General features: G+C 45.5%; 1 protein-coding gene across 25 annotated transcripts in view; it reads right to left on the bottom strand.

Moving 5' to 3' along the window:
* The window catches only part of MAMLD1 (mastermind like domain containing 1), a 127678-nt gene that overhangs the window by 102635 nt on the left and 7409 nt on the right, over nt 1-17634 (bottom strand). For 12 of the 25 annotated variants that reach the window (XM_083486276.1, XM_083486294.1, XM_083486286.1 and 9 more), the window contains exon 2: nt 10566-10628. The exons of the other annotated variants lie outside the window; for them this stretch is intronic. In XM_083486276.1, the coding sequence (XP_083342402.1) occupies nt 10566-10628 (63 nt within the window). The remainder of the gene's footprint in view (nt 1-10565; nt 10629-17634) is intronic. 25 annotated transcript variants of the gene reach the window in all.

The following is a 17634-nucleotide window of genomic DNA, read 5'->3' as shown; positions in this document are numbered from 1 at the left end:
ACTGGGCAGCCAAAGATGAACCCCTTTGGCCTGTGTTTCTGATGGCTGCATTGAACGGAGCTGTTTTTGTAGCCCTTGTGATTTTTGAAAAATGAAAAGGGATAAGTTAAGGGTAAGTTAAGAAAACACAAGCAATCCTAAAGGAGCAAGCTGGAGAAAGTCTAGTAAGTAAAAAAAATAAGAATAAAAACCAGGATCACTTAATCTACTTGGTTTCTAAAAAACTAAAAGAATGCAGCAATTGCTTTCATATGAGGAAACTGTTCAGAGCACTCTAACAAAAGCAGAAGCAGCTGGAAAGAACAAAATTGAATTAAATCCGCTATCAGTTCTGTATCCTTCTGCTGACTGTACCAGATGAGTACCTGATAGCTATTTGGAAACAATTATCTAACCGTATTGGAAGATTGCTTTTAGGGGTTGAGTGGAATGATACGGAACTGGAGCCCACTTAGCTTGGTCACCTGTGGAAAATTTAACCCTGAAGGTCGGTCATTAAGATGCAAGCCTGGAAATGTGTTCATTCCCTAGCCTTCTCTCTCTCTCTCTCTCTCTCTCTCTCTCTCTCTCTCTCCCCCCCCCCCCCAAGTAACAGTAGAGGATTCCTCTGCCAAAAACAGAGAGAGAGGTGTTCCCATAATGCAAATCCACTGAATGCCCATGAAATCATTTTATTCCAGGATGACAAACAGAGGAACGCGCAGAATAGAAATCTTTTGTTTTGTTTTCCATATATTAACATGAATTAGGATTGCCTACTCCTCTTTATATAAGCTGTGGTTCAACAAATGCAGACAACCTAATTTTATGAAGTCTCTGACACCTCCTAAAGCCACCCCATTCTTCCATCCCATCACTTTGTTCCTTCCTTCTTGATTAGACCAATGGATGCCAATCTGGGGTAGCCATGGTGAAATCTGTGGGGGTAGGGTCCTTATTCCAGGTTGCTGAATTCAGACCACTTTTGTCACTATCTCAGGTCATCTTCAGCTCTGGCTCTGTTCACCACTGGCAGGTTACACCCCTCTGCGAAATTTCCTCTGAGGAAATAATATGACCCTTGACAGAAAAAGAAGAAAGGTTGTCCACCTTTATAGACAATCCCTTTGACCATGGGTAGGCAAACTAAGGCCCAGGGGCCGGATCCCTCAATCCAGCCCATGGACAGTCTGGGAATCAGCATGTTTTTACATGAGTAAAAAGTGTCCCTTTTATTTAAAATGCATCTCTGGGTTATTTGTGTGGCATAGGAATTTGTTCATTTCCCCCCAAAAAATATAGTCCAGCCCCCCACAAGGTCTGAGGGACAGTGGACAGGCCCCCTGCTGAAAATGTTTGCTGACCCCTGCCTTTGACCTTTGACAACAGAAATAAAAGGTGCTTTTTACAGGCATGGTGCCCAAAAAACACATTTTGGGGCACCGCAAGAGAGATTGTGGGACACCCCCAATGCTTCTTTTCAGGGCAAGATGTCCCAGATTTTTTCCGGGCCAGTTGACGGGTATGTGGTGTACAAACCAGGCCATGGACACCAGACACCCATCTTTAGCAAGGGTCATCAACCTTTTCTCAGACAAAAATCTGTAGGCCTCACCCTGGCAGTGAGTGGGGCAGAGTCAAAGGTAGGTAGAGCCACTCCATTTCTCTTACTTTCTGCTATAACTGTGTTCCATGGCCAGTTGCTAGGAATCACACTTGGGAAGTGTGTTGTTGCTCATGTCCTGCTTTTGTGTGCTTCTCATAGGCAGCAAGTTGGCCACCATGAGAGCAAGATGCTAGACTAGATGGGCTACTGGCCAGAATCAGCAGAGTCTTCTTATGTTCTTAACTAAGGATTAAACCAGAGATATTTGACATGTAAGGCATATTCCCTGCCACTGAACGACTGACATGCTATATATACTCTCTATGCAATGCTATTAAAAATAATGTATCTGTTCAAATTGGGTTAAGGAGATGACAGCGAGAAGCTCTGTGAACTTCCAGGAGTGGTTATTGGTACTGCTGACCCTGCTTTTGCACCTTCTAAGTTTTTTGTATTCTTTCCACTTGCATTTAGTGTTGCAATTTGATATCGTAACCCAGGTTCGTTTCTGCACATCTCTTTAGCTTCTTCATTGATGGAGGAAAACAGGATATGAATCATTAAAAGCAAATTTTAGATTTTCAAAACATAGCTAAGAATATCTTTTTTCCAATCTCTCTCTCTCTCTCATCTCACATGTTTTCTCCAAAGCCCTTCACTCTCAGAACCTGACGAAAAGGCAGAAAAGCTAAAAAGATCAGCAAATAAAACATGCAGCACGATTCATTAAAAACTAAAACTTCCTTCCCTTTTTTTTTTAAAAAAAGTCTCAAGATCAGTCCCCAAAGGTGAAGAGACTTCCGCCTTATCAGTGTGGCTGCAACGGTTTAGAAACATATCTAAAATGTTTAGCTTTGAAAATAAGATATAATCTCTTGTACAGAAAGAAGAACCAGCCATATAAGAAAGAACAATAAAACCGAGTGTAGTGATAGGTTTACATAGCGATCCCTAACCAGATTGAGGCAGAATGAGCCTTTGCTGAGCTGTTTTTCCAACAAGCCAAAAAAAGAAAAAGGATACTGCTATTTGCTCTACTGCTGCTGGAATCATTAGAAAATTAAGATTATATTCTTTAATCAGCACAAATATTGTAGCACCAAGTATGTTAGGTTTGACTTTATACCCTCTAAATTAATTCCAGAGCCACAGCTAAGTAAGACCACATCCCTCATTGTGTTTTTGTTATAACATGCTCATGTGTAGCAAACTGTGAAGAAAATGTAGTAATTAGAGGTTAAATTAATCCCTGACAGACAAGCGGCTTAGTAAATCCAGGACCTCTTCACAAAGCAGTGCACGGGAGCTCGCCAGTCTTGCAGAATTAGGCACAAAGACCATTTGCAGCTGTAATGCACTTTGTCAATCTTCACACAAAAGAGTGGAGATGTAAGCAATTGGGGAAAGGCTTCAAAAGCCCAACAGCCACATCTAGACCTCCTAAAAAAATAATGCTAAGTTACAGTGCAGTGCAATTAGGAGAGGCACTGTAATCAGCTCAGAATCAACAACTTGGGCTGACATGAGCCTCTGATGCAGCTTTACGCTGGATGCTTACAAATGACATGCAGCCATCCCAAGATATTTTAGGGGAGCACTAAGAGTCATTAAACAGCAGTCTTCCAAAAAGAATCCCAGTTTTTTTTTCTTTTTTAAAATCAGTGTGTTCCTGGATAAGATGTGCTGTGGAAAGCAATTGGAAACCAGAATGGTAGTAACTTTGGGGGTGAAATTACAGAAAATATAGAGCTCAGTTTGAGAATTATAGCTCAGTTGGTTAGAGAGTGGTGCTCTGGGTCGCAGGTTTGATCCTCGTCTGGGACAACTGCATATGCCTGCATTGCAAAGGGTTGAACTGGAACAGTCCACTGTCCCTCAGAACTTATAGGGGCTGGACTATATTTTTTTGGGGGGGGGAGAATGAACAAATTCCTATGCCCCACAAATAGCCCAGAGATGCATTTTAAATAAAAGGATACATTCTATTCATGTAAAAACACGCTGATTCCCAGACCATCTGCAGGCTGGATTGAGAAGGCAATTGGGCTGGATCCGGCCCCCGGGCCTTAGTTTGCCTACCCATGAACTAGATCAGGGGTTAGCAAACTTGCCACACCTTGGGCCGGGGTCTCCAGCACCGATCATGCGGTGGGCCGGAGGACGGGGGAACTCATGCCCATACGCATGCACACACGCTATTTCCGGCACACTTCCGGGTCGGAGGAGCACCAGAAATAGCTTGTGCGCATGTGCACGGGCCTCCTCCGACCCAGGTGTGCACCGGAAATAATGCTTGCGCATGCGCAAATAACGCTTGTGCATGCGCAAATAATGCTTGCGCATGTGCACAAGCTATTTCTGGTGCTCCGACCCAGAAGTGGGCAGCCGCGCAGCACAGTGCCAGTAAGAGTAGGCGGCAGCAGCAGGCAGCGGGGGTCACTGCGGGCCGGATAAACGAGTCCCTCGGGCCTTAGTTTGGGGACTCCTGTACTAGATGGTCCCCAGCGTCCCTTCAAACTCTACAATTCTATCATCTATTATGTATTTTGTTATAGCTCTCGAGTTATAGCCCATCAATGTTTTTCAACAAGATTGCACAATTCTGAGGATGGGGGCATAAAGTTTATAGAATTCTCCCCCCCCCTTTGTTTTCTTTTTTCTTTTTAATTCTGAAACAGTAGGACACATCTAATGTGGAGTTTGAAGTTTGGGTAGCAGTACAGGAATAACAATTAAATGTAACTAAATATGTAAATTAGCAGTGCCCTTCCACTCACTCCAAATTCTAATGTAGCCCACTTAGCTATGTAAGTTGCATAAACACTTCCTGCCACCAGGGACCCATTTACACAATCAGTTATCCTGAGTTAACGATGCTTGAACTCAATTCAACCTCTAATCTGTGTATATGTTTAAGGGATGAATCAGAGGCTGAGATGAGTGGGAAGCGTCAGACAGGCAAACTTGCCTTTGCCAAGATCAGGCACCTTTGGTTCAACCTGGAATATAATGATCATGTAAACACATTTAACAGGGTTGATCTCTCTGGTTTCAGAGTTCCACAGAGGAAAACACAGTAACTTCTTGAATGTGAATGGCCCCTGTTATTGCAACAGAAACATCCTGGAATTATTTACTCACATAAAGAGAAAACTTTGTCATTGGGCTGCAGTCCATCAAGGATTCTCAAAGAGCAGAGGAGTGATGGTAGACAAGCATCCTCCAACGTGAGCTTGATTACACATCACAGATTACACATCAGTGGTGGGCAGCGTTAGAAACTCAGATACAGTATATAAACTAGGTGCCAAATGACTCTTTAAACTAAGGTTACGGAATGTCTAGTTGCCATTTTGGGGCAAGACGGCTCCAAAGTATTATTTTTCAAATGATGGGACTGACTGTGATTGATTACCAATTAAACATCTGGCTAGTTCAGCTGGCAACCTTGTACTAAGTTAAGAAGTTTGAGAACTTAAAGAAGAAAAGTCACTTGATCCAGGGACAGTCCACATATATATTGGCCTATTCCGACCTCTTTTTACTATATTTTATACATGCTGTAAGAAAAAGCATTTTGCTTCCAGAAATTCATTCCTGTCAGGGGTTTAGGAGCAGAGGCACGGGCAAGGGAGGAAACAGAGAGCGAAGGGGAGGAGGCAGAAGAAAAGATGAGTGATGACGACGACCCGAGATCTCCTAGTCTTTCCAGTGAATCAGAGGATTCACAGAAAGGAGCACCAGTGGCCAGGGCAAGGGGGGGAGTCTAGGGGGGCACCCCAGGAAGATAGAGCCAGAGGGGACTCAGGGGGGAGCAGCTGGAAATCGGGACCAGCGTCACCGCCAGGAAGCAGGGAAGAGGAAAGGAGCCAGGGGGGAAGCGCTGGCAGCTCACCACAGGAGGGAGGGCATGAGTCAGGAGTGGCCACACCTCCATCGGGGAGCGAAGAAACGGTTAAGAGGAAAGTGGAAGGTTGGGCGCGCGCGCCAAGTTCAAATGCAGAGGAAGGCGGCGCAGTAAGCAGCCCCGAAAGGGAACCAGGTCCTAAAGCCCGGCGCAAGGAGGCAGGAGGGTCCGGGTCAGCGTCAGAAGAATCCCGGAAGGAAGAAGCCCCGGGGGGTAGAGGGACCCAGAGGAGGACAGTCAGGCGGAAAAGGTGGAGCAAGGCTAGGATATTAAGTTGGTGCACACGGGGCGGAGACTCAGACGGAGCTTCGCCGATCTAGCTACTAGACGTAGAGTTGCGCGCAGCAGCGTGAGAATGGAAACTGTAATTCAATAAAGACTTTTACTTAATGATCGCTGGCTAGCGTGATCCTCTGTGAGCTAGGATCTTCAAGCAGCTCTGACAATTCCAACTGTGCAGATAAACTATAACTGATAGAATTCTACAGGATGGGGTACTAGTGTGTGAAAACAGCCCAGATCCAAGGATCCCCAGGCATGCACCTCCCGATGGTGGAGATGCCAAGCGCCATCCTGGCACCAAGTCATCTTCACTTAGTCAAAAGTGGTCAGAAGCCATGTGCAAAATGCGCCTGGTGCCTGGCTAATTTCTAACACTGGGGGTGTGACACACATTAGGGTGGGGAAAGATTCCCAGAGAGCCACTACTGGTCAGTTTAAAGTAGGCAATACAATTACACAGCTGTCTTTTTACAAATTGTAATGCAGTTGAACGCTGACAACCTGGAAGTGAATGCTTCCATTTTCGAACATGCCTTGGAAGTTGGACAGCTTCCGAGGTACATTTCTCCATTTTTCCCCAATGGATTTTGCCAACCAGCAATTGCACCTCGGTTGTAGAACGTTTCGGAAGTCGAACGGTCTTCCGGAATGGATTATGTTCGACAACCGAGATTCCACTATATAGTAATGTACAGTGCCTCCTTTCCTGAAGTGTATGGGATTTGTTGCAATGTTTGCATGGTCAGACCCAGAAACCTCCCCCCTATATAAATTCACACTTGATTCAAATTTTAGTTTTGGTTTTTAGCAGAATTTAGGCCACAACTTTATTGATAACAGAAAGTGAGTGGTTGCATAGGCTCTGGTTCGACTAGTGCCCTGCCATGCAGGTAGCGCTGACCCAGGGTTCCAGCATAGGTCAGCCAAGGGTGAACACCTGGATAAGTGAAAAATCGGGAACGGACTATCTCTGCCACCCAGATGTCCCCCTGGACTCAGGCATGGGCACAACCCCCCCTTGGGGGCTGACCAAACCATTTGAGTCCCTGGATTCCTTTAATGGAATACACTTCACACAGGGATGGCGAGAGTGTTCTCCCATCCCTATCACTTGAACCAGTGCCTATCCGCAACCTTACAAGTTGTGATGATTTGCTATGCAGCAGGCGAAACCCAAATGGCCACAGCCAATCAGCCAAGTGGGGGAAATTCCTGCCGTGCCCCTGTCCCAACAACAGATGACACACGACGGCATAGCAAGGTCAAGCGCAAAATGCCCTAAAAGTAGGGAGAGGAGGGTGGGCGTTCCGAATGCATGCGCCGAAAGAGGAAGCTCTGGGTCACGTGCATGGGCATATATAGGTCCCTTGATCCATTTGGACTGCACCCCATTGGCCAGATTAAACCCAGCATCGAGGGACTTACCAATCGGGTGTTGTGGCTGACCAATCTTACTCACCCACAACACAGGGGATCGGTTTCCAGGTCTCACTGCAATACGTGCCCTCTTTAAGGGAGGACATGATTTCCAAGAAGTGCATGCTTTGTTTGAACATGTAATATGTTTAGTTATTAGAAAACCCTCTACCAGAACTAAGTTTGGAAAAATAAGGCAAATCTCTCTCTCTCTCTCTCTCTCTCTCTCTCTCTCTCTCTCTCACACACACACACACACACACACACACACACACACGGACACTCAATAAGGTTGCAGGTTCAATCCAGCTGCATATTCCTTCATTGCAGGGGGTTGGACTAGATGATCCTGAGGGTCCCTTCCATGAGATTCTATGAGGTGTTGGGATTACAAACCCTATTAGCTTTCACCCATGGTCAGGGAGCTGTAGTCCAGCATCATCTATAGAGCCACAGGTTAGCTACTCATTATAAAAGCTTAAGTAAAGCAGTTAGTAAGAGCCTATGAGTTCCGGTGTAGTCTTCTCTCTCTCTCTCTCTCTCTCTCTCTCTCTCTCTCTCTCTCTCTCTCATCAACTTAATTCATTTGGCAGCTGTTGGTATTAAGCTAATTCTTATTGATAGACTGACATTACCTTATAATTACTCGCTAAACTGGATGATCAAGGGCAGAGGTAACATGAGGTTCGATTTGGCACTACCTGCTCAAATTTGGTGGGTGTGTCTGTGTAAGACAAATTGTCTCCAATAAAGGTAGGTGAACTCCAACAGGTAGGATTGGCTATAGCTAAGCTTGGAACACAATGAGCATTTTCTGTGTGTCAAAAAATGGTAAGAGAAGGGCAGTGGAAGCATGCATGAACTCCTGGCATTGCCTGGCAGTTCCAGTTAAAAGAAGATACTCCAGAACAGGGCCATGTCTAATGTCCAGCTTGCAAGGCTTCTCATAAGCATTTGGTTGGCCACTGTGAGAACAGGATGCTGGACTAGATGGTAGGTGGGGCACTGGCCTGATTCAGCAGGCTTAAGAAAATAAGTCTGATTTACTAAAAGAAAGCGTCTTATATTTTTATCCTCTGAAGATGTGTGTCTGCATAGGGTGGGGGGCAGCCAGGAGAGAAGAATAAACATGTGTAGAGAATAATGTGGACCACCTTCTGCTTTTCAGCTAATTGCGGCAGTATGTGCTGAAAAGCAGAAGGTGTCCACATTATTCTCTACACATGTTTATTCTTCTCTCCTGGCTGCCCCCCAATGCTCCCCTTTGGTTTCAGATAGTACATGGGTAGATGAGTCTAAAAAGCTCATGGCCCTCTACTGGCTGTGATGGATCATTTACCAGAAGTAATGTATTTAGTGTTACCTCTGGAACTATATACCGTATTTTTCGCTCTATAGGACACACTTTTCCCCCTCCAAAAATTAAGGGGAAATGTGTGTGTGTCCTATGGAGCGAATACAGGCTCCTCGGCTTCAGCGATAGCGATGCAAAGCCTCCGAAGCACAGAGGGAGCGCTCCCTCCGCGCTCCGGAGGCTTCGCGTTGCTTTCGCTGAAGCCTGGAAAGCGAGAGGGGTTGATGCGAAATGACCCCTCTTGCTCTCCAGGCTTCAAGGATAGCCCCTGAAGCCTTCGGAGCACAGCACGAGTTCCCACTGTGCTCCGCAGGCTTCAGGTTCCTTTTGCTGAAGCCGGGAGAGCAAGACTCTCTTGGCTTCAGCAAAGCCCCTTCAGCAAAGCGGGAGGAGAAATAGAAGGGGCTCCGTTTCTCCTGCCGTTTCGCTGAAGGGGCGCTGAGCAGAGAGGGGGAGAATTTTTTTTCTCATGTTTTCCCCCTCTAAAACAAGGTGCGTCCTATGGTCAGGTGCGTCCTATAGAGCGAAAAATGCAGTGCTTGATTTTGACCAAACTAAGCCCCCGGGATTTATATTTTGCTCTAGGTGGCTTAGTTTGGTCAGAATTGAGTATACACTTCCAGTTAATGCTAAATACATTACTTCTGGTAAATGAGCCACCATGGCCACTGGAGGGCCATGAAAATTTTTAGACTGCTACCCACATACTCTCTGAAACCAAAGGGGCACATTGGTTGCCGGATGTGACATATTTTTCAGCTCTCCTACCCCACTAATATAGAGGAAAACACCCACAAAAGTGGCTTGTTGCTTTGCAAGCAGAGAGCTGGGAAGACAGGGAAACTGCCTAGAACATGTATCAAGTGTTGTCAGACATAATATTCAACCGTAGTCTGGGGAAAACAAACCATGGTTAAAATTATGCTTGCCTAGGAGTCACAGAAGTACCATGAACCAGAACCAGAAGAAATCATTCTCCTCTCGCTTGGCTCACTTCTGTTGCATTCCACCACCTCTGAAAACATACAAATCTAGACTTCAGCAGTGATTATAGCTTTCCTACTGTGTCCACCTCAATGTCCCCTCCCCCTGCAGAGGTAATCCCTATCATGGCTGCAACAGACTGAACCTCCAGCTGTCTCTTTTCAAACAGAAGAGTGCAAAGAATGGCAGAGGCAAAGTCAGCAAGTAGTTTTTTATTTTTTGTTTAAAGAAAATTCCAAGGAGAGAGGGAGAGGGAGAGAGAGAGATACCTCTGACATTGCAGCATCCATTTATGATTCTGCATACTGCTGAAATATCAGATCACCAAATCATTAACACTCCAGGATATGCCCAAGGAAGCGTTTGGATAAATACCACTTTATCAGTAAGGCTGCCAAGCCTTTCACATGGTACAAGCTGGCAAAGAGAACAGCAAGGGCTTGAAATGAACCCTCGGAAGTACCAGATTTATCACTGATTGGTGACAGAAGCCTATTTGTTGATGAAATATGAGAGCCCAGGCAGCTTGTTAAGTAAACGTGCAGAACATTCTTCACTAGCCTAACCGCTGTGGCTTGACTTGGGGCTGTGCAAATTTGATTATTACCTCTGCAAGCCACTTTTGAGATAATCACAGGGATTGCATGCACTCGTGGGAGAGAACCACACCAGGGCCCCAGGGCTCTCCCTCCACAGAACAACCATGTCAGCAGCTCAAGTGCCTCAGTAGGACTGGCCAGTAGCCAGAGAGTTGGTTCAAAACCCTCTTTAGCAGCGGAGGTTTTTTTCTGACTTTGGGCAAGCTGCAGTTTCCCGGTCTAGTCTGAGTTTAGGCCTGGCTGGTCCAATAAATTTTGTCGCTGTTGGCAAAACACCCGGACACTGCCCTTGCCCCATAACTCCAGCCCCCCATGCACTGCCCCCATTGTCACACCCACAGTGCTGCCAGTCCTGTCACAAATGTACCCTTCACTTGTAATTGTGCCCGTGCTGCCACCATGATGGCAAGGACAACAGGGCCAGTCACCATCTCTTACCTCACAGGTTTGTTGAGAGGATGAATGTGGAGGAGGAGAATCATGCACATCATCTTGAGACCACTGGAAGGTAAAGGTGGTATATGAGTGTTGTTTATGATAACAACCACAACCACAACACAAACCTTAGTTTAGTGATGCCGTGCCAATGAATGGGCTCCCATGAGTTTTTGCTGCCAGGGCCTCGCTGAGCTAAGCCAAGGTTGGGCTTAGCATGCCATCTTAATTAGGAAGTCAAACAAACCTTGGCAACAGCTCATGCTTAGTGTTGAGAGAGCTTCATCCCAGAGTCCCAGTTAAAGGGACGCACTAGTTTTGACTTAGCACACTATGTAAACTAACTCTTTCTGCCTTTGTTCCAGAGCTCTGTGAATCTCCACAGGGGAAGGAAAAGCAGTTTTGCAGTTTTGCCTTCCCCACACCCACCCCACACCTTCAAAAATGCTGATCTGCCAATCCAGTTGCACAGTACTGGAACATCAAAGCAGCATGCAGAGTCAAGCTCTCCGATGCTTACTTCAGCAGCAGCAGTGGCTGTGATATTACTTGACAAAGGAGGGCTGGCCTGGTGCATTTTGCTGCCCCAACCAAATGTCCCAAGATCCTATGGCAGTCAGTACAGGATAAGATAATGGGGCCCAAGTTCCAGACTGTGACCAGCACAATGCAAAGTCGCACTCCAGGATCAGTGCAGAGTTGCAAAAGATATTGTGGTGCATTTCTGCCTGCCTAGCATGCTAAAAAATACAGGCATTCCCAGCACGCTCTGCCAGGCCAGCACTGAAAGCAAAAGCCTCATAAAAGTTGAGGATCTTGCAAGGAGAAATCCAAGCTGTAGTTCAACAAATGCAAATTGGTAGCCTGGTCCAGAGCAAAGGGACACACCAGAAGTACAGTCAGACCTTGGGATAAATATGCTTCAGGTTGAGCGCTTTCGGGTTATGCTCCGTGGCGACCCGGAAGTAACGGAGCACGTTACTTCCGAGTTTCACTGCTCACGCATGCGCAGACGGTCAAAATGACGTCACACGCATGCGCGGAAGCCGTGAACCATGACCCGCGCACATGCAGACACGTCTTGTGTTCCGTTCAGGATGCAAACAGGGCTCCGGAACAGATCCCGTTTGCATCCCAAGGTACCACTGTATATGGATAATTCACTACTAATTTGTGCGTGCATTGCATTGGCAATACCCAGTGCAGAACTAAAGACAGGCTTGTGCAGAGCATGTCCGAGGTCTGTGACCAGAGTCTTGTTCTTGGCATGACAGCATAAGTCCAGCAGGCCCTTGGTGCCCCACCCCTGGCCAGCTTAGCCCTCCGAGGCCAAGACTGAGTGTACCCGGTTGCCGTCCCCCTCCCCCGCCAGCATGAGCCTGCCTGTAGGTCTTGGGGCATGATACATGCACCACTAACAGGCTATTGATTGATTGATTACATTTCTATACCACCTTTCATCCTCACAGCAATCCAGTGGTGTAGTTTAGGCTAAAGAGATGGTGGTTGTGAGTGGCCCAAGGTCCCCCAGTGAGCTTCCTAGCTGAGTGGGGATTCGAACCCTAGTCTCTCCCAGGTCACAATCCAACCCTCTAACCACTGCACCACACTATTTAGAGTGAAGGCATTAAGGGACAGTCTAGAACAGGAGTAGGGTTTTCCTTTAACCATGGCCAAAGGGACCAGGCAGGCAGGCCTGACTGGACAGGCAGTGTGGATTAATCAGGCCTTCCATGACTCCTTTTCTTCTTCCCAACCTCAGTAAGCATATGCAGCTCTGTTCCAAGGGAACTTGCCAAACTGCAGGCCAATTCATTTGATTTCCATGGCCATCCCCATCAGGCTGCTGCAGAGATGGGGTTGCAGGGCGTCTCCTCCTTGTCCAAATCTTTTCCTTCCACCTGGGCATTACAAGGACGAGTGCTTCCCCAGCTTGATTCTCCCTCCCTCCCTCCCTCCTTCCTCCCAATCCCTTTTCCCTTTTGTGTGTCTCTATTTTGGTTCGTAAGCCCAGAGGGCAGGGACCATCTTATCACCAGCATTTGCAACCAGCTCTGGGAGCCCCATTGTTGCCTAAGAGAAGGATAAAAATCCTTCAGATAAGAACAGACACACCTGCATAAAAAAGCAAACTGTTGAAATCTGAGACAAATTAGTGACTTAAGAAGAAAACACACACACATACCTTAAGACCACTCCCTCTCCCTAAAGAAAAACACAAGCTACCTCCAAACTACCATATAGGAAATTGATAGTTGTGGCCTTTGTTCTGTTTTAGGTGTCATAAAAAAGCAGTGAAAACCAGTAATTGTTACATACAAATTAATACTTTTTTGGAACTTCCAAAGTTCCAAAACTGTTTTGGAGCCATCCAAACCTTTTTGGAATCCTCCAATCTGAAATTCCTATCACAATAAAGCACAGGTGGCTCACTTGATCCTTCCATTGGCCCTGCTTGGCTGTGGCTGATGGGAGTCAGAGTCAAACAACATCTCGAGGGCCATAGGTCAAGCGATAAAACGGTTGCCATTCCAGAGCACCACCCCATATCTTGCTTCAAGTGATTTTTCTTTTCAGGCTTGGCCCCTGTACTCCATGCTCTGGCAACTTCCAGACTGGATTACTGCAATGTGGTCTACGTGGGGCTCTCCTTGAAGAGGACTTGGCAAACTTCCCTCTTGCATGAGAAAGAAGTGGAAACGTCTTTAAGAGTGCTCATTCACACTCAGCTTACGCCCCATAAGGTTCACACTTTCCTGGTCCATGTCTGTTCTCTTCTCTTTTCTTGCCCCCCTGCAAATCAGCAGAGGCAGGCTCAGGTGTGGACTCCTGAAATGTGGAACCCCCTCCTCACAGAGGTATGTCTGGCACCTTCATTATATAGCTTGCGGAGAATGCTGAAGCCATTCCTATTGGCTCTGACTTTTGACACTTTTTGTGATTGTAAGTTGTTTCAAATTGCTTTTTAAAATTGTTGTTTCCATGCTGCAATCCACCCTGGGACTTAAAGGTAATAAATAAAAAGAAAAACAGGTGGATGGATAGCTAAGCACCATCCACACATTCAGAAACAACTAGGCTGCCTGCCTCATTTGGATGGATTATCTGAAATATTTTAAGATTCTCAAGGACATAAGATTACCAGGATTGTGCATGCTCCATTGCAACTAATATTCTCTTTATGGAAAACTGAGATTGTGCAGGAGACCTTCCCTGCAGCCTGGGTCCCAAGAACCATTATAAACAAAGAACAGAAAAACAAGGGTGTGTGGGCTTGCAGTCACCTGGTGCAACTGGATTACCCATCAATAGCATTGAAGCAGGTATATTTTTAAGAGATGGGAATGACAGGAAATGGTTGTACTCTGCTGATCCATAGTAACCAACTCTTGTTCGTCCATCATTTATCTCTTTCACCAACAACATATGGGTTTGTCTATTCACACTCTCAGCATTCTATCTGCTCCAACAAACACCCAGCATTTTCTGCTTGGATAAGGAGATTTTTTAGTTACATCCATTATGTGCGTATCAACATTTATGGCACTGAGATAATTGCCCAAGAGCTCAGGGGGATAAAAGCACCCTCTTTATAACAACCCCCCTTGAAAATAAATCAATCAATATTGATATAAAATATTTTGACGCACAGCTGTAGACACACAATCTTTCAATTTGAAATACCTGTACTTCTTTTTCTTTTAAAGGCCATGCAAGAGAACTGGGCAGCAGAGCTTGCTAATGAGCAGTGATTGGATATTGCTCCCTCTACAGAAAGGAATAAGAAGAACTGAGCAATATACAATATTAATCTTTCCTTAAATAAGCAAACCAGTTAGTAATGAATCATAACCTACAAGCACCTTGCCCTGCACATTTTTGCATCGCTAGCCACTCTTGAATAGTGGAGGGAGGACAATGAGACAGTTTGCATCCAGCATTTCCTTTAAAAACAGATCCAAAGCAGAAGGTATTTGTGTACACACACACACAAAAAACAACACCTGGAAATCTGAGATCAGATTTTGATTTTAGAATCCACATTTGGTAAGTTTGCTCATGGATAGCTCAGCTTGCCTCAACATTTCTTTATTTGAATTAGTTTGTTTGAGGAACAATAAGACTAGGGTGTTTTTTTAATTGCAGAGATTAAGACATATTCAGATATCTGCAGAATATCTGAATAGGTCTTAATCTTAACTATCAATTCAACCCAGGAGCTGTGAGTTCATGCAATGTTTATTAACTTGGAATACAATTCTGTTTGGGTGCTTTTTCCTGAATACCATCATGGCTGGTTGGTTGCATACGTCTTAGGACCAGTGGGAGTAATCAGAAAAAGACCCAGCTCAACACAGTTTGGTGCCCTAGTTAGAAAAACCAAATCCTTCTCCCCTCTGTTAACATGGTTACACTTCACTGCAAATTCTCCTGTGCAAGCCCTACTGAATCCTAGTGGATTTTAATCCCATGAGCCAAATCTTCCTGCATTCCTCTGTGACCGCAGTGTCCACAATCACCCAACCCACCTTGATCTATAATAATTGTCCTCCACACCTGCAAAAATATTGCAGTAGCACAGGGAAAGAATCCTAGGGTGTGAAATAAGGGGATGTTCTTGTGCCTCTATGAGTTTTCAGAGGCTCCATATGAGTTTACATTTTTAAATGGTAAGAAAATGTAGCAGGCCAAATTTTGCCTGACCTCTGCATGCTGCCAGTTGTCAGTACAGTGGTACCTCGGGTTACGAACTTAATTCGTTCCGGAGGTCTGTTCTTAACCCGAAACCGTTCTTAACCTGAGGCACGCTTTCGTTAATGGGGCCTCCCACTGCCGCTGGTGCGTGATTTCTGTTCTCATCCTGGGGCAAGGTACTACTTCCGGGTTAGCGGAGTTTGTAACCTAAAGCATTTGTAACCCGGGGTACCACTGTATTCACAAAATATCCAATGAATAGCAATTAGATATAACCAGTTGTTGCTGAAACAAAACTCTGACTGCAATATCTGGTAAAGACAAGTTCATGGTGGATAGAGAGCTTACAAAACAAAGCATGGTCTTAGCAAGTCTAAAGGGGTGGAAAATAGGCAAAGTGATTCAGATACCAAAACACAGGGTTCAGCCTATTGTGTATTAATTGTTTCTACCCACACTCTCCATTCTTTAAACATATTTCTTAGACAATGAAGTGTCTTTTGAATGCAATGGAAAGTTGGATAGGGAGTCCGTTCTTGTTTTTGACAGAACAGGCTGTTGCTTAAGGCAGTTTATGCCGCAATGAACCCATTACTCCCCAAGGTGCCACATATTTTTACCTCTTTCTGCCGTAGGCATATTGGGGAAACTCTGCTACACTTTGTTTCTAAGATGCCAAATATGAGTTTCTTTCCCCTTTCAAATTGTTGCTTATTATTCAGAAGGGTTTGCTTAAAAAAAAATAAAACAGAAGGGAGAATTAGAATTCTGCTTTCGCTTGTACATGAAACAGCCTTCCCTGCACTGGAGGGCAGCTGCAAACCTCACCTAGAAGACACGCTGGTTCATATTTGTTTTCCATCCCTCAGCAACAAGACTACTTCCTGGTTGAGTTTTAAAGCTTCGCTACGACGACGTTCCCTTCTCAGCCCACACAACTGTGTCACTACCCACGTCAGCAGCAGGAAAACATTAAAGTCGCCCTTTGCTAATGCTTTCCTAACGTGGAATTTCCCTGTCACCTTTTCTCCCCGTTCCTCCCAACCAGAAGCATCTTTTCCTTAAATTGTTTCCCCTCACACACAACACACAGGAGCATGAAAGGGGTCACTGCCAAAACCATGAGAATTTTGGCTTCCTTTCTGCTCTCGCCTGCCTCTTCCTTCATGCTGCGGCTTAAAGTGTTTGCACAAGTGCCGGTGCAGTTCTACAAGCTCCAGGTTATATATCACCACACAACCTGGGCTGTGCGGCATCTAACAAAAGGTGGGCAAGAGAGATGGCAGGAATAGAATTTTGGGGTGGGGGAGGGTGACAAAGAGAACAGCTGCGCTCATGCGCAGCTCATATTATTTAAGGAATATTTTATCCCCATGAAAGGGTAGGGTGGAAGTTACTGAAGTCTAGGTGTTTGCTAGTCAATCAGTACTTTCTTCACAGTTATAATTGTCTCACAAGCATTAAAATCCACAAACGAGAGGTTTGCAACTGGGTTTTTTTAAATCATAAAGATATACAAGTCAGAGAGCGGCTTGCATACTGGGGGTGTGCCGTATGCAAACAAGTGCCCAGGGGAAAGGGAAGAATGCCAGCAGCTAAGCAGTACACAAGACCATTACTTTTTCTTCCTATTGAGAACCCCACTCTTTAGTATGCAAACTAGTGAGCACCTGGGGGGTGGGGGTGAAAGAGAGATGTTTCTTTAAGGGAAGGGCTTATTAACTGCTCTTGTGGGCAATAAACAGCTGGTCAGTCCGGCAGGTTCAAGGCCATTTCAGCTCTCTCTCTTATGGAGACACCATATGTCACATCTCTCACATCAGCAGCTTTAGTTTCCAATAATCTTGCTCCAGAAGGGAAGCACAAAGGCAGGGAGAGGCGGAAGGAGGAGGGACGTGGGAAATATAGGTGGGAAGCTTGTGTTTTGCACTTGATTTGGTATTTGCTCACATTATGCTTAGTGACACTTACTGCATGCATGCATGTGCACACACACACACACACACACACACACACACACAGAGAGAGAGAGAGAGAGAGAGAGAGAGAGAGAGAGAGAGAGAGATATTCCTGCTAGCTTCATGTTATAGAAGGAACAACAAACAACAAAAGAAGCCTCCAGTTTTCAATGCTCGTTTTTTGCTGTTGCAGAGTTGCAGAGTCACCAATGCATGGTCCCCTGGATAAACTGGAAATCTTAAGTGTGAAGTCCCTGCTTAACCAGAGAGTTCATGCAGAGGATAGAGCAGAAAGGTAACAATTGGCCCTGGCCCAGGATTGTTGCAAGAAATCAACAGGGTCATGGAGTAATCTGAACATCAGGGCTTCCATTTAGCTCAAATGTCTCAGGGGGCATTTGTTAATGGACAGTGCACTG

The sequence above is a fragment of the Podarcis liolepis genome (genome assembly GCF_965112155.1).
Source record: "Podarcis liolepis genome assembly, chromosome: Z".
Lineage (NCBI taxonomy): Eukaryota > Metazoa > Chordata > Lepidosauria > Squamata > Lacertidae > Podarcis > Podarcis liolepis.
The sequence above is the reverse complement of the archived record's forward strand: the minus strand, read 5'-3'. Positions and strand labels throughout refer to the sequence as shown.